General features: G+C 41.1%; 1 protein-coding gene across 1 annotated transcript; it reads right to left on the bottom strand.

Annotated features, from left to right (window-relative positions):
* Positions 1-16,921: 16,921 nt before the first annotated feature.
* On the bottom strand, positions 16,922-20,537 carry aar2 (AAR2 splicing factor). Its single transcript, XM_026153977.1, has 3 exons — positions 19,478-20,537; positions 19,167-19,396; positions 16,922-17,953 (listed from the first exon to the last, which is right to left on the bottom strand). The coding sequence occupies exons 1-3, from the start codon at positions 20,238-20,240 to the stop codon at positions 17,786-17,788; spliced, it is 1,161 nt and encodes a 386-aa protein (XP_026009762.1). The 5' UTR covers positions 20,241-20,537; the 3' UTR covers positions 16,922-17,785.
* Positions 20,538-26,005: the final 5,468 nt, after the last annotated feature.

Raw genomic sequence — 26,005 nt, 5'->3', positions numbered from 1 at the left:
ATCCTTTGTGTTTATGAGTTCAGGCCACCAGAAGGAACAGTTTCATGAATGTGTGTGGTAGCTCTGGAAAACATGAAACTAGAAGTTTAGACTACAGATAAAAATAAATAACAAACACAGGAGCATAAGAGAATAAATCAGAAAAATCATTTTTCAAATAAATAAAATAGTAGCACTGCTCATTGAGTCATGGAGCGTGGATGAGCTTTTAGTGCATCAGCTGTCCTTCTGTCCCAAAATACAGCAACAGTTTCCGATTGTAAGGAACAGGATTTCTCTAATTTGTCATATTTTTCTTTTTTTTTTCAGTTCCAGAAGCTCAAATGTAAGGCCTGACTTTTTTTTAATCAACTGGCTGAAAATGTAAATGCGCACTGACATACATTTACAAACCTTCATTATAGCATTTACATTAATAATTACCACGCATGAGTGGGTTTACTGTAGCTGTGACTTCATATAGGTTTTGCAATACATGTGTTAAAGAACCACTTTTTGAAATTGTGTGTAATATGTACAGTCATGATTTAGTTTAAAAGTTTAAAGTCGAATGAATGTCGTGGCAATAAGGGGCATGAATGATGTCTTTGAACTATTCTTTGTCCGGGGTGAAATGATTGTACTGCATACATCCTTAATGATATTAAAAAAACAAGAATTGGGCCCAAAAGTCTGAATTTATTTGGCATTGTTGCCAAGCTCAAAAGCCCAAAATTACCATGAAGTTCATGCTCAGGATGAGTGTGTGTAAACTTCTGATCATAACTGTACACAAGTAGCATTTTATAATGTGTGTAACTGGTACATCTGCATGTTAAGCCAATAAGCATGTGGTAAACACACTCAGACTGCAGAGTTTATTAGCAGGTATATGCATGAAGTCTTCTGGTCATAATGTTGCAATATGGCTTTTATTTGCTGATTTTTATGCTGATTTTGAATTTATTCAAAACGGTGTGTGTTAAACTATAAATCAAACATATTCATAATTAAACATTTACTCTATTCGGGTAATAAATCACTGTGCAGAACCAAACATTGCCCAAGATTTCATGGAAACAGAGCGAATGGACTGCATTCATAAACCACACTGATGGAAATTTAATGTGTAAACTGAATAAAATGAAATACTAAACAGTTTTGGGGCCTCTGTGCCAGGGATTGCATTTCATCACAAGCAAATATGCGTAATAATGTGTTTTCTATTGAGACTGTAACCATGAAATACACTGTAGGCCTGAAATGGGCATTACTGAATTCCTTTAATCAACTTCATACCTCTATCATTATCTATACTGTATATCACCATCAAACGGCCAGTGAACTGGGAAGAGAGCAATGCCTTTCATTAAAGAATGTGTATCATCCCCTAAACTGAGCGCTTCACTGACCCACTTGGTGCATTGCATGACTTATTAGATGAGCTCAAGCTAATCCAACTGTAACCAATTGTGCGTTATTGTTCACGGTAATTACTCCATTAGAGGAGGCTGTTCTCTAGTTCACATCAGGAGGCCAGAGGTCACAGTCGCCCAGGGTTGAAACCTCTCACTCAAATGCCCACCTTCACCATCACCTAATCCCCCTTTCTCCACTCAGCAGTCTAACGTACATTTATAGTCCCCATACCGTCGCAGTCTGGGAAAGATTAATCTGCAATAATGGCAAAATTGGGTTGTCGCTGGAGATTTGAGTTAATACGCATACATCCGCTCCCCATTGTGGCCCTGTGACCTGTGCATGTGCTCCCGTCAGTTGAGAGCACAGGTATGCAGGGAATGCTATCACAGCAGAGCCAGACAGATGCTGCTCAGGGGTGCGAGTGGGAGGAATTGTAGGTTAAGGGGTGAGGACCGTGCTTCGCACCCAGCTGGATGTTTGTTCAACCTGGGATCTTTTATGAATAAAGCACACGCTGAAGGAGGTGGTTACGCCGCCGTCGTCTCTATCTCGCCTTCTATCTGTATAAACTGTTCTCCCCCAAGCCGCAGGACACAAAAGAAAGTTGCAATGATGTGGAAGAAGTTAGTCCAGCACTGTACTCCCCTGTGGCGCAGCACCAGCCTGCAGCTATCGCTCAACACTGTCTAGCCTCTGTCTTTAACCCTGATTTGTCCTGTCTGGATTATAGGAAGAAGTGAGAAGGCTTATCATTTCACACATAATAATCTCATTTCACAGCCTCTGGCACAGGGTCAGAAAAAAGGGGAAGCACACAGAGTTCTGAAAGCTGGAGGTCCAATCACATGCTGCTGCTGTGTGTGTGTGTGTGTGTGTGTGTGTGTGTGTGTGTGTGTGTGTGTGTGTGTGTGTGTGTGTGTGTGTGTGTGTGTGTGTGTGTGTGTGTGTGTGTTAGGGGTCCTTTGTCTTTTGAGGCAATGGGATATTTAAGTTTCCTTATAATAAAATTTAGGATGGCATTCAAAACGTATTAGGGTGCATGTGGATGTTCAGTCATGTATCCCCAAGTTATATATCTGAAACACAAAGTTCTTGGGGGAATAACTTAAATTCACCCTTCCTTCCCACTTATATTCACACCCTTCTCCAGTTTCCTCAGTTTGTGGCCTGCAGAAACGATCCCTCATAGGCACTGACGTTTTTTGGCTTTCATTCAGATTAAAATGTTTGGTCTTAATTAGAATCAAGTTAAATGGTAGCTGTTGAACTATCAATATCACAAGTATTTTCACTGGGTTCATTCCATCTTTGATTCCTATTTTGTTGAGCTATTTTTACAAGCTCAAAGCCTAGAAGTGCCCTTTAACCACCCTTACAAGACAGGTCTGTAGGACACATCAAGAAGGCTAAGCACCATTCATATTAGCTAGTAAACAACTTTGATAGCATCATAAAATTGTGATTCTATCTGATGCTGTCTTTGCATATTTGTTCAGTATGACATTATACAAATTGCTCAGACAGTGATATCTGCTGTCACATCTCCTGACCCCATGTTGTCACTCCTGAAGAATGCTTTAATGACATGTCAGAGGCTATACATGCAATTGTAATGGATAGAGCACATACCAAACACACAGCAGCTGCTATCAGTGCCTCTACTCTACATACCATCCTGTATGGCGCTTCACTGTGTCCTTAAAAAATCCTGAGCATGCATGCATACATTACTTTCAGGGGTGCCTGCAAGTCCCACCCTTGGATTTGACGAAGTGCAGAGGGGCTGTTGCTACATTACAGTCTGGAATGCAATTATGCTCGATTGGTGGATCAGTGTCAATAAATCCCTAATGAAATACATGGATTTAGCTTGCACGCTGGATCGTGTTAGTTTAAAGAAGAGCTATATTTCACGGTGAAGTTTTGTATGACACAGTACCAGCCAAACAAATCTCATATTTTAATAAAGAATGTAATTCTTCATCTGACTGCAAGAGGGACCAAGTCCCGACTTGGTGCATTGCTGGAGGGAAAATATATTACGTTCTTTAAATGTTTTGATTTTTAATATAAGGCCTAATGTGTGCGTATGAAATTGATTCTGGTGATATGTGATAAGGGGAGTCTGTTCCCTATTTATGCAGTCAGCAAGCCATGGTTGATAAGCACCCAGCCAATTATTAAATTAATTTCAGCAAAAATCAGGATGTGACACAACCAATCACTTTTAAAACGAAGACATTCACTGTAGATTAAAAGGAAAGGTCTAGCCCATAAAGGTTTGATAAGCCAGGTATTACAACATGAAAATAATTATTAAGAATCAAAGGTTTTTATTGTGGAAACGGTAATGTGGAAACAAGAAGTTTGGAATCTCAATGAAAACTTAATATTTTGTTACAGGAGTTGTTGCAAATAAAGGGCTTTGTAATAGCCAGATTTAAATCAGGTACCGCTTTAACTCTTTTTTTTTTTTTCTTTTTTTTTTTGGCAAAGTCACAAACATTTTGATTGTAAAATGGTTGTAAAATAGCTGAAAAGTACCTTTCTCTAGAAGGCTATGCGGTCATTTCTTTTAAATAGCTCTGGGCATTGAAGACATTTTCATTTTGATGTGCTGTGCCATAATTTACACATATTTTTAAAAAGGCACTCCAATCACTATAGAAGCTGTGAGGAGCCACAACTAGGTTCATAAATCCAACTTCATAATCATCAGTATTTGCAGTATCATATGATGGTCATTACAGACTCTAAACTGATCTTTCTTAGTTTTTTTGTCTCTTATCGGAGGTGTCTTAAATTTTTACACCTTGTGAACTTTGGAGCAAACATGTTTGTAAGTACCAGTTCTAAGGCAAAAAAACGCTAAAAAGTACAGTGAGTCATTTTTTGAGGTTATTTAAAAAATTTTATAAGACTATTATACGCATAATAGTATATCAGTTAGTGTGTAATTACATCTTCCAATAAATTCATGGAGTCTCATAAATTTAGAATTAATCCCATAAAAATACACAGGAACAGGTGTCAGTTTGTGGAAGCTGCCATGTCTTGATTATAGTCGCCAAGATGTGAATCACCATTCCAACTAATCTACATACTGTACGTAGTACACCAGGGCAGACACAAGAACTCGTAGGTGTTCATGTACAGTGGAGACAAATTTTAAGTCACACGTGCACCTTCAGACTGAAGATATAATGAATCATGCCTATGTTTTGTCACCTGAGAAGGGCTTCCCTTCACCAAAGAGGTAAAAACATGACAGAAAGAGACAAAGTGATGATTTTGGCATAGTATCTTTCCAGAGGCAAGGATTTGCAGAGAGAAAATGATTTAAATAATCTTGACACAAAAAAATGTCTTTCCAACAGCAGGCGCTGCAGCTAGAATAATACACTTGAACTGGGTGGGGTAAGAAAACTGAATTCAATTGACTGCAATCTGCTATCTACAGTGAGATTTTCCACACTATACCATTAAGAATAGCAGGAATGCAACGGCCCGTGCTAGTTTAACTGACTCTAACCAGCAGGCTTCTTCATTAATTCAGCTCTGCAAGCTAAGAGCATCAGTCATTGTTGCATTCATTATTTCATTTGTTGGTTAGAATAACAAAATAATGAAAGGATGCTCTTCTTCTCTGAACCAGACTGGTCGCTACAGTGACTATGGACTTTTGAGGTACAAAATGGCACTAAGATGAGCCTAGCTGGTTAGCATGGATAACAATTCAGAGATGTCTTTGTCCTTGGAGGTATTTTTAAAGCCTTTACTATTATTCAACTTCATGCAGTGTAGAGCAGGTGGTAGTATGGCCATGTACTGCTTGCAGTTGTAATATAGTGCAATTGTAGTTGTCCTTTGCATCACTAACAGTTTATCAAAATAGAGAAAGCCATCAAAAAACTCTCAGTGTGTGAATGTGGTAAATGCACAATCTTCATGACTTTGTCCTTCACCCTAACCCTGATCCCATCGCCCCAGACCCATAAATTATATTAAATATCTTCATACCTAACAGGTTTCATTCAAGGAATGTAGTACTAATGAACTTTCTTCTAGTTTATTTGAATGAATTGTTCCACCTTCTTAATAATTTAGAGTTACAAAAGCCTTGAATCTGTAATTTAATAACTCATACTCTGAGAATAAAATACATCTTCCCCTGCTTGTAGCTCTTATCATCTCTTACTCTTCATGATGTAATGAGCTCAGTATTTTAAAGCATTTTACACTTTTCCTGCCCTGAAGATGATTTTTCTTAATGAAAATAAACAAAGGGTTCCAGTGGTTGTGATGGCATGAATTTATTAACACATCCAGGAATCTGAAAAACTAACAAATCTCCATTCTTTAGCAGACAGAGTATGAAGGTTATATGCTGCAGCAATCATAGAGCATGTGCCGGTCAAACACGTCTGGGTACGTTTATGTGCATTTAGTGCATGTGGGAGAAAGAGACACAAAGTGCATGCATGCACATGTAAGTACATTTTTGTGGTTTGGATTAAGAACCCCCAACGTGCAAACCTCCAACATTTGACTTTTCTCAGGCTATTGGTTATTAAGGCAAGAAATTGTGCACTGGTGACCCCAGACATCTAACTTATGGCTGATTGTTCCCACTTAGCATGGCAGCACTTCAGCTGAAACCGGGTATGGCTTTGACTTAAACAATTCCCAAATGGACTGGTCAGGATTTCTGTTAGATTAGCTAAGAAAGCCCCTAAAGTATACAGCCATCACCAGTGCATCCCAGAAAAGAGAAGCATTTTCATTGTTTTTTATGGTGCGTATATGTTGCCCAGCTGCAGTTACTCATAAAAAGTTAACATCTTTCCTTCATAATACTAGAACTCAAACAAAACCATTCATAATGTGCTCACGTGTCCTTGCCGGAGACAAAGGTCACTCCTGGGCGTGTGAAATCACTCTGTGAAATGCTGGACTCCAAATTGGTTGGGTGTGACGGCCACTGATTTGCCAATCATTCCATTTCTTTCAGGAGACTGACAGGGCTGCCAAAAGAAGTGTGAAACACTGCCTTTCAGATTAAACCAGAAAGAGAAAGAAACAAATAAATGCCAACACACAGACCCGTAAAAAAACATTCTTTTAAAAAAAAGCCTTTATTTAGACATAAAGAACCAATGCTAAATCGTGTGTGTGTGTGTGTGTGTGTGTGTGTGTGTGTGTGTGTGTGTGTGTGTGTGTGTGTGTGTGTGGGTGAACACAGAAGAAGACAACCTGTTATCCTTCTTCTCAAAACAGTTGTCTGAACACCATAGACTGCTTTGAACCACTGTGTAGTATCAAGGTTTTGCAGAGATGTGACTGCTAACCATGTGATGTTAATGTGTCCACCACTTTGGACTTATGACATCATGGTGTCATAGGTCAAATGAGGCACACAGGCCTAGAAATTGGTCTGCGACTGACTTGAAACCACCTGTTGCTATGGGAAAATGTTGGCAAAAACTGTAATTGTTTTGGTTTCTAATATTTTCTGTTGTTGCCTGTAGTTTGCACAAAGTGGCATACTTGTCTCAGAAACACTGTCCAGCTACTCTCCGAGTTGTCCTGAAACTAGCTGTAGCTCAGGAGGTAGAGCATGTCACCTACTGATCGGAAGGTTGGTGGTTTGATCCTTGACTCCACTGGTCTGCATGTCAAGTATCCTTGGGCAAGATACTAACCCCAAGTTGCTCTCCGATGCATCCATCGGAGTATGAATATGTGTGAATGTAGTTAGAAAGCACTAAGTACAGAGAAAGTGCTTGTGAGAATGGGTGTGCTTTAAGTACTCTGGGAGAATAGAAAAGCGCTATATAAGAATTGGTCCATTTACCATTTACCAAACTGTGAAAATGACTGTTTGCCTTCAAAGTAAAAGCTGTGTCCTTTGAGACATGTTGGCTTACTACCAATCATCTAGTATTTAGCAAGTATTTGAAGGCAAACATGAATAATTATAAGCACCCGTGGCAATTGGCTAGCAAATGAGAGCTAGCAACCTCCAGAAACATTGCTAACAAGTCAGGGAATACACATTTTTTCCTATCTACTGGTGGTTGTATTATATTCAATATGGCAAACAAGTCTAGAGTAACATATGCATGTCTTCAGCTTTGCCAACTTTAAGTAAAACTCTTGAGTGTGTTGTTAAGCAAGTGTGCTTGACAACACACTCTTTTGAACTTTTGAGCACAATACTAGAATCAGTAAAGGCTGGATGCCTTTGTGCACAGCATACACTGGGAACCAATCTTCCGTGTAAAAATATTGCTTCCATTCCTCTCTTTGACCATTAAATGCGACCAGATCACTGCACGTGTTTCCGTCCGAGTGAGGGTCTTTGTTTGTCTACACACGAATCCCAGCAGCCCTGGTGTTGGGGGGTTTGCAGGGAGGGATGCAGGCTGGAAGCTGTGGGAGTAGAATATCATTAACCATAAAGCATAAATCTTCACTCTGCAGACCTCAGGATGGGGCAAGGACTGCATAAGGCCGAGGGAGCTTCTTCTTCCTTCAGTAACATACATGAACAGGACCCTGTGAGTCTGAACTGAGAGATGGATACTCCTTTTCAGTTTTGAAAATGTTTTTCAGTATGTGGATGCATTAGTGTCTCCCAAGGAGGACTGCAGGAGAATGCAATCTCAACTGTGGGTTCTCCTACTTAAAAAGAAATGGAGGTCCCGGTCAGCTAAAGAACATAGCTGAGATCAAAGATTTGATTTTACTTATTTATTTGCATGGATATAGCATGTTAACCAATGGATTGACTAATATACAATAACAAATCACAATTATGCTCTCATGTTCTTGGCTTTTATTCAGTAATATTTATATTGCGGCAGTGGTCTCTCTCCTGTTACTACACTACAGTAGTCTTTGTGCAGGCATTCTGTGGGCAGTCACTCCTGACTTTCATTAAGCAGCTATGGTTCCTCGCTAATCTGGACAAGAAGAAGGGCCTAAAGGAGAAACGTGGACCTCGTTCAGACCATGACAAGAGCCAGTATCTGTTTACTTGCCAGACATCTTGGGTTTAGAGAGGTAAACATAACAAGAGTGAAAAGAGTTGGTGAAAAAATGTGGCTGATTTGATACAGCGAAGAGGGAGAAGTTTGCTAAATATGTTTATGACAGAAAGCTGTGCTGCAGCTTTAAGTGACATCACAACAAAATAACAGCTTCTGCAAGTTGTTTGTGATTTGGGTTGAGTAACTCAAGTCCCTTAATTATCCTAAGCTGACATACCACAAATATACCACACCTAACATGTTTTTGGATAGCCGGAGAATTCTTTTCTTTTTTTCAAATCTAGATGATTTAACACTGGAGGTTGTGTCTGTTTTGCTTGTTATAAAGTATCGACACTCTCATTTCAGCTTAATCAAGACCCAGTGAATTCTCATGTGCAGATCAGTATTGTTTATCTATTAGCGTCTCGTCCAGGGTCATCTTCTCTTGCTTGCAGTTTCATTAAAGTATTGGAAAAATCTCAAACCACTTTGGCCATATCCACCAAATTTCAAAAATAATTGGCCAAATTTGCATTCCTGATTATATCTTCCTACGCATCAGTTGCCAAGTCCTTGGCATCAAATACAATCTTGCTCTATGTTCACCACATGGCTGAGTTTATAGTCTATGGTTTAACATCAATAGAAAAATGGCCTCCTATGAGCCAAACACGTGGCCACCTGGCTCCAGTGAGCCTGGCCACAATACGGACCCATACTCGCATGCACATACACACACTGACAGAAGCCTCTTCAATTAGACAGACTTAATAGCAGTGGTGACAGCTGTAGGATAGGAAAGAAGACAGCTAGCACTCAGATTAGTGATGATGGGCTTGGATGAGTCTAGGATTCTGGCCAGGGACACAGGGGAGTTAGAGCTGGAAGGCTAGATGGAAAGAGTTTAAAGAATATGGTAATTAAGAGTTATTTACTTAATAAACACCCTGATGAGAAGTGATGTTTCCTTAAGGTCTGCTAATGATTATGAGGGAATTTGGGGAAACTGACATTGGTACAGCAATGTCAGTTTCCCCAAATTCCCCAAAATACTGATAGCCGAAGAGAACTGACCTCTCTCTGCTCAGCTACGGTGGATGATGGTCCAATAACTCAACTCAGGCCTAGACGCAGAGACGCAGAGGTATGGGGGAAGTGGAATACGGTAGGAAATAGTGGGAAGGGTAAAAAGTACATAAAGGAGACAGGAAGATCACGATTTACTGTTGTATTAAAGAGATGTGGGAATAAAACAGGGGAGGCTGGGATTTTTCTGTGGCTTTTTAAATGCTGCCTGTGTCACAAAATAAATCGTGCACATTTAAAATGAGCTAAAGCACAATTAATAAAGGAGCATATGTGCAGTTGTAGTCAGAAGTTCACATACTCATCATCATGGCAGTTTGGGGCTTTGAACTGTTCTTTTTCCAGGGTGGAATAACTGTACAGCATAGACTGCTCAGCCTTGGATTGTCAGAACATGCAATAGTGTGGTTCTCAAATTATCTGAATAATAGAACCCAGTGCATTAAACTTGAAGGTCTTTGTTCTAAATTTGTTGCTGTCCACAAAGGGGGTGCCACAGGGCTCAGTTTTGGGTCCCCTTCTGTTCCTTTTATATATCAATGACTTGGGTCAAAATGTCTCAGACACAAATTTGCATTTTTATGCTGACGACACAGTTATTTACTGTTATGGATCATCTCTTGCTCAGGCCATTGAAACCCTACAGAAAGCCTTTGTTGCTTTCCAGCATTCACTTATTCAGCTAAAATTAGTTCTCAATGCTGACAAGACTAAGCTAATGTTGTTTTCTAAGTCAAAGAAGGTCCCGGAGCCTATTCCAGTGGTGTCCACCCTTGAAGGAAATGTCATAGAGATAGTTCATGAATATAAATACCTTGGTGTCTGGATTGATGACTCCTTCACCTTTAAACCACATATAGAGAGACTTGTAAAGAAACTGAGACTTAAACTTCGTTTTTTCTTCCGTAATAAACAGTGCTTTTCTTTTGCAGTAAAAAAACGTCTTGTCACTGCAACCTTTTTATCTGTGTTAGATTATGGTGACATTCTGTATATGAACGCTTCTTCTTCATGTCTTCTAATGTTGGACACGATGTATCATGCTTCCTTGAGGTTTATTACCAACTGTAGATATCTGACCCATCACTGTGACTTGTACTTAAGAGTAAAATGGCCTTCTTTGGCCATTAGAAGACAGGGGCATTGGTACACTTTTATTTACAAAGCTATGCTTGGATTGCTGCCTCCTTATATTTGTACTTTGCTCACAAGGACAAATAGTGGTTCTTACTCCTTGCGTTCAAATGATCAGCTGCTGCTGTCTGTTCCTCTTGTCCGCACAGAGCTGGGTAAGAAAGCCTTTGTCCACTCTGCGCCTTTTTCGTGGAATCTGTTACAGAAAGACTGGAAACTGACTGAACTGTTGTCTTTAAATGTTTTTAAAACTAAACTCAAAGGCCTACAGACTGCCTCAATAATGTGTAATTGTTTTGTGTAATTTTAACTTTGTTTGTTCGTATGTATTTGTTTTGAAATGTGCTGCCTCTTGGCCAGGACTCCCTTGAAAAAGAGGTTTTTGATCTCAACGGGACATTCCTGGTTAAACAAAGGTTAAATAAAAAAAAAATAGATCTTTAATAAATTTTTAAAAAAAGAATTGGGTACAAAGGTTTGAATTAATTCTGGATTTTTTTCTAATCCAGACAAGGTCAAAAGTACAGTCATAGGCTCAAATATATATCTATATATCTATATATCTATATATCTATATATAGGGGGTTCAGGCCTATGCAGAACAGCAGTGGGGACAGAGCATCTCCTTGGTAGATTCCGCACTTGATGGTGACTTGTGCTATGGGCTTGGAGTTGGCCTCTAGTGTTGTCTGCCACATCCCCATTGAGTTCCTGATGAAGGCTCTTAGGGTCCTGTTGATCTTATATAGTTCTAGGCATTCCAGGATCCAGCTGTGGGGCATTGAGTCATAGGCCTTCTTGTAATCAATCCAGGCAGTGCACAGGTTGATCAGTCTGGTCTTGCAGTCTCGGCTGACTGCTTGGTCTGCCAGTAGCTGGTGTTTTGCACCTTTGGTATTCTTGCCCATCCCTTTCTGTGCCCACCCATGTGCCTGACAGGAGCTTCCACGTGGTGCTGAGGCAGGTTATTGGTCGGTAGTTGGAGGGGACCGGTCCCTTCTGGGGGTCCTTGAGGATCAGGACTGTCCGGCCTTCGGTTAGCCATTCCGGGTGTCTCTCGTCAACTAGCAGCTGGTTCATTTGTGCTGCCAGACGGTCGTGGAGTGTAGTCTGCTTCTTCAGCCAGTAGGCGTGAACCATGTCGGGCCTGGTGCTGTCCAACTCTTCATACTGGAGACCCTTTCTTGGATATCTGCCACTGTGATGGTGGGGACCCTGTTCAGGGAGGTCGCTGTGGTCAGCCCTCAGATCCTCTAGCCACTGAGCATTGCCGTTATGGGTTGCGTCCTTCTCCCATATGCTCTTCCAGTATTGTTCCGTCTCCAGCCTTGGTGGTGCTGTTCTCATATTGTTCACCTGCCACTGAGAGTACACCTTGGCTGGTTCCGTGGAGAACAGCTGGTTTATTCTCCTGCCTTCTATCTCTCTGGTGTACCTCCTCAAGCGGCTGGCCAAGGCTGTGAGTCGTTTCCAAGGCCTCAGGTATGGACAGCTTCCTGTACTTCTTAGGCACCTTCCTCATCGCGCCTTTCTGCAACTCCGATAGTTGGCTAACCTCCCTCCATGCTACCTTGATCTTAGCCTCTAGCCTCCTTCTCCATGGAGGGTACTGCCCCTTGTGTTGTTATACATATCCTCTATTTGAGCCTTTATACATGGAATATAGAGAGCCTCTATGCCTCTATGTATACTTTTGACCCTGTGTGGATTAAAGAAAATCCCAAATAAATTCAAATTTGTGGATCCAATTCTCATCAAGAGAAAAGTTCAAAGTGACATTCATGCCCATGATGAGTGGTTGTAAACTTCTGACCACAACAGTATCTACAAGACTTTTGTTTCATAAGAAAACAAACAAACAATCAAAAATAACTAGCAGAGGTTAATCCAAAGCAATGTAAATAAGTACAAATCAAACAGGAAATGAAATGTTGGAAGCAACACAGTGTTTGCTTGTGTGTAAATGGTAAATGGCCTGTATTTGTATAGCGCTTTACTAGTCCCTAAGAACCCCAAAGCGCTTTACACGTCCAGTCATCCACCCATTCACACACACATTCACACACTGGTGATGGCAAGTTACATTGTGCGTAAAGAATAAAAAAAGGAATTTTAAAAGTTTAACAAAATAGCAATGAATAAAGCAGGACTGACAGGAAAGCTATGAGTAAAGAAAGTTTTCATTCACTTCAGAGACCAATCTCAAAGGTCCAGTCTGCTTATGTGTTTGCCTCCATGCTGCAGCCTTTTGGGGGAGTTCTCTCTTGAGTGTTTGGCTACCAGGAGGGGTCTGCTATCACCTCAGAGCCCCCTAACAGAAAGTGAGCAGCTGGAAGAGTGTGTGCATCTATGTGTATTTGGGGTGCAGGGGTATTCAAATCCTTTTTGCTGTGACGATGTCGGCCAGAGTTCGTGCCATGGCCAAAGACAACACGAGCTCACTAAAAATGGAAGTCAGATTCAGTCATCTGAAGAGCAGGTGGGGTAGAGTGAAAGATAGCTGATGGACTGTGAACGGGGGATAGGAACCAGAAAGGTCTTGGTTTGTTTAACCCGCGTTTGATTCTCAATGATCATCTGATGTTTATTTAAGCTCTCAGGGATGACATACAGCACAGGTGTAGACACTTTTATAAGCTCTGTGACAAAACTGAAACATGTAAGTGAAGGTGATCTAGGCCTCTGTTGTCCTGGAGCATCTCTATGTGTTCATCACAGCCGGTGCTTTTTTCACCTCAACACATTTAGTTGCTTAGTCTGTGAAATTTATTGGCCAGCTGCTGTGTGCTTATGCTGTACTTGATCAGAAAGACACACAGATGACTGCCGACTAGGTCTCAAAGGTCTGTCTTCTTTTTAACTCCTGCCTTTAATCGCTTCACCAGATCACTATAGCAGAACATATTGTTCATAGACTCACTCTCTCTCCCCTGATGTGTATGAAATTTCCAGGAGAGATTTTTTTTAACCTCGTTCATCCTTTCTTTTAACACCCCTACCACTCCGCCGTCAATAAGTCTGGGTTCAAAATGTGCACGCACCCAGACCGCACACTCATATATGCACCCTGGGAAAATGTACACGTGCCTGAATCACATTTGGGTCATGCGAGTCAGACATGTGAATTCCCGCTAGCACTGCAGCAGAGAGGGATTATTGCAGTGCCTGGTCATCAGCATATACTTCCCAATTTAGTAAATGCCAAACATCAAGACAACAACAAAAAAATGAGAAAAAGTAGCTTCTGAAAACTGATGTGTGTATGAACAGGGAATAAAATCCATTCCACAGATGCACACACCATCAAACTTTTTCTGACACCAGTTTTGGTTTATGAGAGCAGGTCATTTTGCCTTCATCTGGAATATTTGCTTGCATTTTTATATCAGCAAAACCAGGTTTGATGCAGAGCAAACACCCGTTCCACTTCTGGATCTATATGTATCCTTACATATAACTTTGGGACGCAAACAATGACTGAAATCTTACTTTTTAACTAGTTTTTATCCAGATTATGCCTTCTGCTATAGCTCAGAATAGTCCTGGAAACATGCAGACATAACTGTGTGTACACACAGGGAGGGAGAACAAAGGAAATCACCACATGAAATTAAAAATAAATAAGAAAATCATTTGCCATTTAGCAGCAAATCTGTGGATCCTGATATTTTTTATATTTCCTAGTTAATCTCTGACTTTACACCACAGGAATGGCAAAACGTAACTGTTTATCCCAAATGAATTAAGAGTTAGTAATTTAGCAGTTCAGTACGCGCATGATCAAACACCTGATTTGTTTAATCCACAATGAATTCATCACATCCAGCCCACCGACTGTCAAGACGTCGCACACACTAAGCGCTATCCATCTTTCTGTCTTGAAAAGAGAAAGGCGAGTGGGCGAGTGACTGAAAAAGAAACAGAGGGGCCTGTGTTTACACTGGCAGAGTGAGCTGCCTGTGAGCCCCATGGAAATGGCCAGCTCACATCTGATGGCGAGAAAGCTCCACCATGACTGACAGGGCCTGGCTTTTGAAGCTCTGCACAGTCAGTGCAGTCTGTTTCTCTATGTGCCTCGCTCCCCCGGGGTGGCCACACCAAACAAAACAAATAAGAGAGATTAGAAGGAAAATGGTTGCCATACCAGGGAACACAGAAGGAGAGCCTTCACTGAGGGTGAAGGGGTGCATGTGGCACGGAAAAACTGGACCCTCAGTGAGTTGTCCGCTGAATTCCTATACACTGTAATTCCAGCACTAATAGAGGGGCTGGAATGCCAAGGACATCCCAGTGGAGTCATTTCTGCAACTGTCTTCATCAACAATGTACAGTATTTCATCTCCGGAGAGGAAAATGCATTTACCAATCACTGGCATACATTTTCCTTCCATGTTGTGCTGATAAGTTTCCGCCATGCTCTCCAAGCCATACTCGCCATTTAATTGCATTTAAAAAGGAAAATAACAACCAGCACAGGGCCCCAGTGGTCTCACAGCGGACCACAAACACGAACTGATCTTCTTTAAAGGGTTGCGTAAATCTTCAAAGGGGAGTTTTCAGTGTAAAGCCCACTATTACCATCACTTTCACAATACCAGCTGTCTTCCTGGAAGAGAATGGATTTCTTGTATTGCCATTTAGATTTCCAGCAACGGGCTCGGACTCTATTGATTCCCATAATTGCATTAGATGACTTTTGTCCTTTTCAAAACAGCTTTATAGCTATAGATTGGTTCATGGAGCCAGGGCATGTCAAATAAAAGAGGTCCAGCTGAAGAGAAAAGGGTTCAAGAAGTGCAAGAGCAAGATTAACGGGTGAACAGATCAATGAACCAACAGGAGAGCACAGTCTGTGATATCCACCGTTGTAATTGAAAGGATGGAGCTGAAAGGTATGGGTAAACTGTATAGGAGTTGTAACTGCATATGTATACAATTACATTCCTCCTTTGGTGTTTTTCCACACCGCTCTAGATAATCTTATATAGATATTTGAAGATAAGTGTTAAGAGTGATGGTGGAAGAAGAAAAGGTCGATTAACAAAAAAAGCTCTTATCCCAGTCATCCATGTCATCATGATAGCAGCACCTTTTATCTTCTCTTTACTCTTCTTTAAGTGAAAAAAACTTATCAAAGCTACTAAATTGTTGGTTGAGTGTGGAGTAAGTGCATATGAGAGCATGAGGGTGGGAATGGATGTTTGTATCTGTGTGTGCCTGTATGTCTGTGTCTATATGTCAGGTTGGGTGTCAGGCGCCACCTCTCTGGGGACATCTCAGGCCCTCCAAGGTATGGAGGCCTATCTCCCCCTACCACCACTTCCCCTGCCAGTGGCGGTCCCCCTCGGACATCGGTGCGTTGGTGGTTCTTTGTGTCCGGGGGTGGGCGTCCAGGTACACACCGGCTCACTCCTTGGCGGCCGCTTGTCGGGGCCTGGAGCCTGGGGCTCGCTCGGGCCACTTCGGAGGTGGGGTGCCCCCGGCCTCTCAGCCTGGGGCTCGGTCACTCAGGCGCGGCTGGCTGCCGGCGGAGCTCACGGGCGCGTCACTGCAACTCCCCCTGGCTTCTGCTCCGCGGCTGCTGGGTGAGCCCTCATCTGGGACTCTCCTCAGCTCTTTCTGGGACAGTGCTTGTTTTCTTTTTTCTTTCTCAGCAGGTGACCCAGGTGATTGATATATGCATTTTTTATTTCTTTTTTTTTTTCTGCTCATTCTGTTGGTTTTTGTCTTTTGCCCTTCTCCCCCGTCCCTCTTCTCAGCTGTTTCTCTTTCCCTCTTTCTTTCTCTCCTTATTTCCCCCAGTCAAGTCTGTCCCGTATTCAGTAAGTGAAAATAAAATAAACAATAAAAGGTGAATCAAATGGACCATTACGGCAAGGCTGGGATGGTCAATTTGGTAAAGTAAATCCGTTGGGCATCTTTCTTTGCCTTTAGACAACAATTCTGATGGCAAAAGAGCCAAACGGGACAGGCAAAAAAAAAAAAAAAAAAAAAAAAAAAGCTACTAAATTGTATGAAATTCTTCTTACAAGTCCTTCCCACCAAAAACAGCAGCTTTTATCGATTGTGGAACTGACAATCTGCAAATATGGTGTTATAGAGCAGCTTTAAAGCTGTAAATAAGCCTATGTGCGCCATCTAGTGGAGGAGAAAGAGAAAAGACATGGCAGCAAGTATTGAAAGCTTCATTAATGATAAACAACAGTGACAGAAACCACCAGACACAGGTGGATATTTTGTTTCAGAAGTGCTGTTTTTATTAAATTGATTACAGTAAAGAAATATAATAAAAACAAAATTTAACAAAGCAGTACTTTAACAAGAAAATCATTACTTTATGAGTTCCAACCCTTTCAGAAAACCTGGTAAATCTTGTGAGTATGCTTTTTCCCACAGGTGTAGTGCAGCTCACACACGATCATTTCAATGCACTCTGCAAAAGAACTAATAGAGCTACACAAACTAACATTATGAGGATTCCTTGTAACTAGGAGAAAGACAATGATGGTAGCAAACAGCTGGAAGCAGTCGCAGTGACCAACAACACGCTCAGCCTCTGAATGACTGAATAGGTTCTGTCTGCAATCACTCTCAGACAGACTGGAGAAAGTATGCTGTCTAATTTATGAACACAAACAGATTCAACACAACACAATCTTTCTGAGTCAGTCTCTGCTGAACCAGACTTCACTGCATCTCTCTGCAACTGTTTGCCAGCTGCTAATTTAAATGTGAGGCTGCCGAATGCTTATGTGACTCTGCAGCTGAATCATCGTCCTGCAGCAGCTGTGTCACCATTCGTGTAGAAATGTCTGAAATTATGCTTCAAAACTATCAGGTCCTAGCTGGACTCTGAATGTAAGTACATAATGTGAATTTCAATGTATTGCCATTTTATCACCATCACCAAATCCACTTTAAAGATAGCAGTTGTCTGCAAGTGATCACAGACTTGGTCGCCATCTTCAAAGCAACTATTTGAAAGCCAATGAGATCAGTCAGTTGCAAAAATGTTTGGTCGTGCCGTCGTCTCCACCCACTGTTTTCCCTAGTGTGACTGTAGCATAAGATACTTTGTGGATCTCCTTCTGTGTTCCTTTTTCTCGGTGAGGAGAGTCCATTGAGTAGTTTCAGTCGACTGTCACACCTTCAGGCAGCTCCACCACAACAGGTTCACAGTCGTCCAAGTCTGAATCGAAATCCCATCTGAACTTCTTGGTCAGGTGGGCTTTGAATTTCTCTGCTCTCTTACGCAGGTTGGCATCTACACCAGGCCCAATGGCAAACTGGAAAAAATCCTGTGAAGAACAATTAATCAAACAATTTTATAAACTGGTAACTGTAAATGTGATCTGTAAAAATTCAGGTGATGCTTTGATACTGTGGTCCATTTTCTGTTTGCAAGCATTTCTGTGTGTCGTGGAGATCATTCAGGATTATGAACGTATGTTGTACGGATCGAATTATAAACTGTCCTCAGATACCAGCCATAAAAAAATAGTGTTGTGAAAGGTATTCAACACACTGGCAATTTAAACATCCCTTTCTCGTTGCATACGAATTATTATCTTTATAATTTATTTTTTTACATTTAACCAGAAGAGCATGCAAAGTGTGGAGCAAGCCCAGGTTTAATCCCCGCTGGGGTTTAAGTAGTACAAATGCAGGGTTCAACATAACCAACAGGCCAATGGCCCAAGGCCAGCAGAAAACTCTACTGGGAAAGTTGATAGCCCAGCTGCTGACCCATTTGGACCAGTGACGGTGTTTCCACTGACCGATTTACCCCTGAACAGAGCTGACCGAAATGATCGACTGTTTTTAGCTGCTTTGACTTCCATTTTATTTATTCCACTACATTTATTTTAAACCTTTATTTACAGCTTTTTTCCTAATAATCTTCTTCTTTTAGCTGCGTCATTTAGGGGTCACCACAGTGGATAATCTGCCTCCATCTCCGCCTATCCCTAGCATCCTTCTCTGTCACACAAACTCTCTGCATATCTTCCTTCACTACATCCATGAATCTCCATATTCAGCTTCTTTTGTACAATCTGGCCACTATCCCTCCTCTGCATATGTCCAAACCATCTCAGCCTTCCCTCTCCAAACTCTCAAACCTGAGCTGTCCCTCTGATGTACTCAATTCTAATTCTGTCCACAGATCACAATGTAGTCTGAATACAGCTTGAATCTACTAATAAAAAATTATATGTTCCTATAGTATAATCTTGAAATTAAACTGTCATTTTTGTGGGCCAATAAAGTCACACAAGGAGCAAGTAAAAGGCTGATCTTCTGGCTTGTTGGTTGAAAAGTGTGATACTGGTTAATGGACCCTAAATTACTTAAGATTAGTTTGCAAGAACACATTTTTTTAACTTTTTAATATCACAACATCTTAGTTCACATCTAAAATCAATTTTGCACCAGTGAGATGAATATATATTATTTAGTTAGATATAAAGGAGCATCAAGTGACAAACACTATAGTCTGATTTGTGCATGTACCTGCAGCGTGGAGGTAAGGAAGTTGTTTTGAGATACAATGTCAACAAAAAAATCAGGAGGTATTTCTCCAAGCTGGTGGTAGAGCACGGCGATGAGCCCCAGGTAGAGGTCCTTGCGCTTCAGAATGGACTCCTCTGAGCGGCACAGCAGAGCGAGGAGGCACTTCCAGTGCTCGAAGCCCTCGTACACATTTCCAAAGAGAAAACACACAAAGGCAAACTGCAGCTCACCTGAGAGAGGGGCTAAATGTCAGTACTTTTTCTTGCATAATGAATCAAGAGTAACCCATTTTTAACAAATGTGATACATACCCAGCACGTTAAGAGCCTCCTGCATGTGGTTCTTCTCCAGCACCGTCTCCAGAGCGTAGCTCAGGTCCATGCTGCACTTGGTGATCTCAGCCGGCGTAGCCCCGGGAGGGTAGGTCTTCTTAGGGATGACAGAGAAGCGCAACTCCGTACCCTCCCTTTGTTTCATCTTGGGGAGCCTGTCAAGCCCCTCTTTCATGCTCTGACAGGCCGTGTCATTCCTCGGCTGCTCCGCCCTGTCTTTGGTGTGTGTGAACTGAAGCTCGGGAATCACGTCACTGAATGCACATACTCGACCTGAGAGAGGCTGCAAGTTTTTGGCCATTTCCTCACTGATACGGTCAGTGAGGGACACCCACTTCCTCATCACCTCATAGGGATAGGGGCCCAGGTAAGGATCCAGCTCGCGCAAGCTGGCACGAATCCGACTCAACTCCTCTTCATTCTTGGAGGCTGAGAAGTCCAGATCTTCTTCCTTGGCGTCCCAGTTGGCCAGTATGATCTCTCTGGGTTTGAGAGAGAGGAAGAGGCCTGTCTTCGGGCCAATTTGTCCTCCATAGCCTGACGAGCAGTAGTGGAGGAAGTGCAGACCAGGGGGGATCATTTTAACACCCCGGAAACGAGGACCCACTTGCCAACTCTTGCAGTCGATTCCGAGCTCTGTACCCTGAGGAACACCCAGCAGCACGAGGGTAGCTCCCTCCTCGAAAAGCCTCAGGGCAACATCTGGATCCATGTCCACACTACCACTGCTGCTGCTGGCCATGTCTTTTAAGGGGTACTTAACGTGAATCTACTAACGAATTAACTAACTAAACTCTGCTCTCACCTGTTAAATGCAGATCACTCAAACGGATTTCCTCAAAAGGTCAGAGAGCCGCTGCTGCTTTGACGCTAATACTTTCAATTGATGCGATTCTCGATGACTGAAAACATGGCAAAAAAGTTTTTTAAAGCTACACTGTGTTAGTAACTTCGGTGTAATAGCCTTTCTCACAGCCACACTTCATACATCCAGCTGTTGACGTTTCGAGTCGTTCGTATGGTGGAAGTTGTGCCACAAATTTCTTGCTCCGGACGGAAACAGTACCATGAAACACATTTGTGTCCGTCTACTTTTAATTTAAATACATTAATTAATAAATTTAAAATGTTATAAATCGTTTATGTATAATAGAATAATTATATAGATGTATTATATGATTTGTGTATGTGTATAGTTATTGTATATTATCTATATTTGCACTTCGTCTTTTGCTTGCTGCCTGTAGGTGTCGCCAGAGATCTCACCCTATGCATCGTCCTCTGTCTCACCAAACCTTGGCATGCTCCCCTTCGCTACATCCACGAATCTCTGTGGTCTTGCTCTTTTCTTCCTCTTCATTCTTGTATCCGCGCATGTCCATCTCAGCCTTGTCTTTCTAACTTTGCCTCCAATCCACTCAACGTAAGCTGGCCCTCCAGTAGACTCATTTCTAATCTTGTCCATCCTTGTCACCACAAATGAAAATCGTAACATTTTCAACTCTGCCACCTCCACCTCCTATATTTTTGTCTGCCTTCATTACCTCTGCTCCTTGCATCCTCACCTTTACCCCCTCTCAGTCACACACATGTCTTGCTTCTTCTGACTTTCATTCCTCTTCAGTGCACACCTCCACCTCTCCAGGCTCTCATCCCCCTTCTCACTACTCTCACTACAGATCACAATGTCGTTTACAAACATCACAGTACACAGAGACTCCTGCCTGACCTCATCTATCAGCTTGTCCATCACAACTGCAAACTACAAAGTGGCTAAGAGCAGATCACTAATAAATAAATAGCAGATTGGTTGGGTTTTTTTTGCTACACTTTATTTAAAATATAATGATTTAGCCAGCATGTATTAATATCTGCTTTATTCACATTTAGCTTTTTCTTGTGACCTCTTTATGGAAGCTTTTTTCCGTCACTCAGAAAAAAAAAAGTAGTTAGAAGCTAAGTTAGAACTTTTTTCACAAAACGTCAAGTTACTGACTAAATGTTTTAAAATTGAGTGATTTGTCATGAGTAGAAAATTTCAAGACATCACCTGAAAATTTTGACTAACAAAAAAAAATTAAATTAAAATAAAAAAAATCTTGATTGACAGAAACAAGCTTCTATATGTTTCCATTCTTTACAATAAAGACATTGTGCAATATTTATTGAATGACATTTTGTAACACTAACATTCATTCCTTAATCAAAATAATGAAAAAAAGGATGGTTATATAATATCTTGCAACAAAAGTCTATTGTAGCTGATACACCTATAGCACCCCTAATAATAATAATTAATTAATTAATATCATTATTACAATAACTGCATAGGCTCACTTCAGAATAGTATAAATCAAACATGTACAAATTTTATTATGTGGCATATACTCAACTATATAACCGACATAAGAACATTTTTGGGTATGATGACATGTGGTTTGCAAACACAAAACATAAGAGTTTGTACAACAGGAGAAACTTTTAAAATGGTCTAAAAGTATCTGAACGCGTCGATCTTTAGCTTATCTTTGCTTACTATATAAAGCTATTCCATAAAATGTAGCAATGCTGACATGCAGATGCTGGTGTAGCTTTTAATACACAAGACACTGAGAACTTGACAACAGTAAACATTCATGACTTTGCTTTTGAAAAATAGCTGTCTAAACACAGTCACTGATTGGTCACATGTAATATTCGCTATCTGTAGCAAGGAACACTGTGTAAATTCACCTTATGTCTTCATGAGAAAGTAGCACAGGCCTATAGGAACCAGGGAGATACATTTCCTACTTTTAAAGCACAGAGACACTTTGAAGTTTTTGCCAGCAAGTGATCAGTGCCTTGATAACTCGGATTAACCTCATCCTTTTTCTCTTCTTTCCTCGTATTTTCTGGACAGCTGAACAAGAGGTTTTATTTCCCTGAAAAAAATGGAAAAAGAAAATAGCACAAGAGCGGTTTGGCTTGTTTTCTCACTGTGCGGTGGTGCTGGGGGCTCAGAAGAACACATTAAAGTCATCTTACCAAATACTGGGGACGGCAGTTTTGCACAATTAGCTGCTCCATGCTCTCAACTGGCTTCTCCAGGTCAGATTGATTTTTGCCACTCCCCTGACACCGCATCTGCTGTGTCATACCATAGATGGAAACCAGGATGCGACGTGCCTGCCATGAGATAACAGCCCAAACGTGTAGAAAATTAAAAAGGTGGAATAGTCCATCTAGCATGTCAGTCAAAGGTTGAAAACTTCTTCTGTATTTACCCAAACGTAAATGTACAACATGTGCCACGCAGGTTGTCATTTTTACCCTGTCCATGGTGCTGAAAGTGCATATAATGTAGTGCCACTTACCTTTCCTGAGGGACAAGGGTCTCTCTCTTTAAATTTATTCGCTGAAACAGTCAGATTCTGCAAAAGAAAAAGCCCAGTGTTGAGTTATTTAAGACATTTATTTGGCTTGTGATGCAAAAGAGAGAGGGGAGAAAGAGCTTTACTTGAAGAGCAAACACTGGAGGGCAGCCTAGCACATGTTATTAACTCACAAGCTTTATCACAGCTGTAACTGATTGCAGTGAACTTGCATTTAATGGTAGTTTAGTTAGTGGGGATGTCTGCCAATACAATACTTAAAACACAATCATTTTTAAATATCTACCACAGTTAATTAATCCCACAGTCTTATGATAAACTTTGCAATCATACCAGATTCTGTAGTTCAACGGAGATGACTTCTCTGTAGGAGCCCAGTATTTCTTTATAGTTACATCTACTTTTCCCACAGGAGTAGGCCAACAAGACAGCCACCAGGACACTACGGAGCAGAGTTCCAGTCAGACACTATGAAAAGAGAGCAGTGTTACAACTCTTCACACGCAACCAAGGAAAACAGGCCACGAATCATCGCTCAATTTGGCTCCCGCTGAGGCGCACAGTGCGTTAAAAGCATCTGTCAGTTTCCAGCTGTCTGCGCCACCTGACATCTCGACCAAAGTCGAAATAACCACATTAATATACGTCGGTGTGCACGCTTCATCAGCAGCAGCTCATTTACTGCGTAAGTACGCACCAGATGTTCAAACTGCGCTTACCATTTATCATGTTTTTCTGCAGGATCTTCAGACGAGCAAACCCATCTCTAGTCGTGACCGTCTTCGCTCATGGTGAGCTCCAAACTTTCACTTTTTTTTTTCTTTGGCTCCCCTTCAGTACTTTTGCACTACCTGTGGCGGAGACGTTAACACGGCGACGGGTAGACTTCCGATGTGGCGCTCCGTGGCTTCCAACATTACCAAACTGACTGCTCCTATTTCCTTCCCCGTCATGGATTGCTGACGCCGGGCTTAGGATTTCACCAAACTCCAGTCCGATCAAGTCAAGGACAACTTCTGCAATCAATCATTTGCCTCCATCCTTTCGGTTTCGTTGGAAAGACACGACGCGGCATTTATCCAAAGCGCCGATTTAAACTTTTTAAAAGCTTGTTGTGATAGCAAAAGAAAAAAAAGGCAGCCTACAACATAAAAAATGGAATGAAATACCAGAGAGAGCAGTCAAAACTATGACCCTGCATGGGAACTGCTCGGGAGGATGAATGTCACTCTTAGAGTGAAAGTGTGGGAAATCATATCTCACAAACAAAGTGTGCAGTCAGAGTTTGAGTTGACATTTAACTTACAGCACAAGAAAAAAAAAGTCTTAGAAACCAACTTGTTTGGGAGAAACAGTGAATTCTGCAATAAACTTTGTCTGTTTATTGGATGCCTGCAAAGTATTTTTAAACACATTTCAGAAAAGATATGTAGAAAGGACAAAAATCATGGCTACATGATATAATCCTTGAGAAAGAGTTTATATACACTGTCATGTGTTTCTAAACAGATATAGCCAAATCTGGAGAAGACACAAAACATATAATTCCACAAAAATGTAAAGTGTTTAACAAACACAGCTACAGATAAAAACACCTTAATGTGTTCAGTTCAAACATTCTGTAAATGTGAAACTGCCCTTTTTAGATAGTTCTTGTATAAAATGCCTGAAATATGCATTTATTTCACAATTGTAACAACCACATAGACTGAACTCAGAACAATAAATCAAAACAATAAAGCATAATTTTTGATTTAATAGTACATTTTTACCACCTTCAATGTGAGCTATAAATATAATTCGTTAACAGAATTCTCATGTGTGCCAAATCCAGCTGACAGTGTGCTGGTTTGCTGTGAGATGACTTGAAATGGCTGGTCACAGGCAGCTAAAGAATGATGAACAGATCAAGCATCGTGAAAGCAAAATAAGTGCTTGTCAACACACCAGAGAACACATTTTCTCATTTAAAGATTTCACAAAAACAAATTCAAGTGTTACAGAGTAGGGCTGGGTATCGTCACTGATTTCTAGAATAGATTCGATTCGATTCGGATTCACAGGGTCCTGAATCGATTCGATCCACGATTCGATTCAATTCGATTCGATTCGAATCTGGGAAATTTTGCCTCAGACAGTCAGAAATGTTATAATTCAGATCAGTACATTTACATATTTTTGTATCTATAAAAAGGAAGCTGACACTTTCCAGACTTTATCAAAGGTGTGAGCATCACAGCAGATGCCTTTGTGTCAAAGTAGCTGAAGATAAAACACAGAAAAACATGAAGGAGGTTTTCCTGGCCTGGGATTTTGTACAAATATTCTGCAGTACATCAAAAACGAAAGAAAACCATTAATCAACATATGAACATTACCTCTGAAGTTACAGTGGTTTTATTAGAGACACAGCGTTTTGCATTTTGTATAATTTTAAAAAGTTTAAATTTGTTCAGAAGCCTATTGAATGGCAGAAATTAGGTTTTCTTTTCGGAAGTAAGTAAAAGGAAAAAAAAAACAGTGGCCGACAGCGCTGTAAATAACGGTAGACTTGTGCGTAACAAGCAAGCGAATAATGCAGAAAACAGATTTCGTGAATAGACAGGAAACTGTTCTTGAAGTACACTGAGAAAGAGAGAGAGAGAGCTGTGCATGAAGTGTGATTTTATTGTGGTGGAAGCAAAACAGAAAAAGTCAGAGGGAGTCCATGACGATGTTTTTGTGAAGCGTAGTTGGGATCTTCTTTTGCTGCTGGTTTGGTCAATATTGTTTGGAGAGAGATAAAACTAACAGCTTTAGAATCAGCGCAAAAAGGGCGTAAACACAAAGCGCGGACCCGCGGATCAGAATCAGCGAGCTGTCGGCTTTCAGCTCAGACCGTGTCCGTGCTGTCGGGTGAGAAAGGCGACATCTCACTGATTCTGATCCGCGGGTCCGCGCTTTGTGTTTACGTCTTTGTGCAGAAGCCGTGTACCTGCTCTCATTTACTGTTTTAAATGTTTGGTGGTTGTCAAAATTTTGTGACGTTTCACCTGAGATTCTTGAATTTTGGGCAAAATACATTTATATAAAAAAATCGATTCAGGATTTTAATGAATCGATATCACGTTATCCAAGCCAGAATCGATTTTAA

The sequence above is a fragment of the Astatotilapia calliptera genome, chromosome 20, assembly GCF_900246225.1.
Source record: "Astatotilapia calliptera chromosome 20, fAstCal1.2, whole genome shotgun sequence".
NCBI lineage: Eukaryota > Metazoa > Chordata > Actinopteri > Cichliformes > Cichlidae > Astatotilapia > Astatotilapia calliptera.
This window is presented reverse-complemented; position numbering and strand designations above follow the sequence as displayed.

Bases quoted from the DNA above. Each gene is read 5' to 3' on its own strand.
- aar2 (XM_026153977.1), bottom strand. From the start codon at position 20,240: ATGGCCAGCAGCAGCAGTGGTAGTGTGGACATGGATCCAGATGTTGCC. The intron at 19,397-19,477 runs GTATGTATCACA...CCCCTCTCTCAG, and splicing joins GGAGGCTCTTAACGTGCTGG to GTGAGCTGCAGTTTGCCTTT. The intron at 17,954-19,166 runs GTACATGCACAA...TGTTCTTCACAG, and splicing joins TCCTTACCTCCACGCTGCAG to GATTTTTTCCAGTTTGCCAT.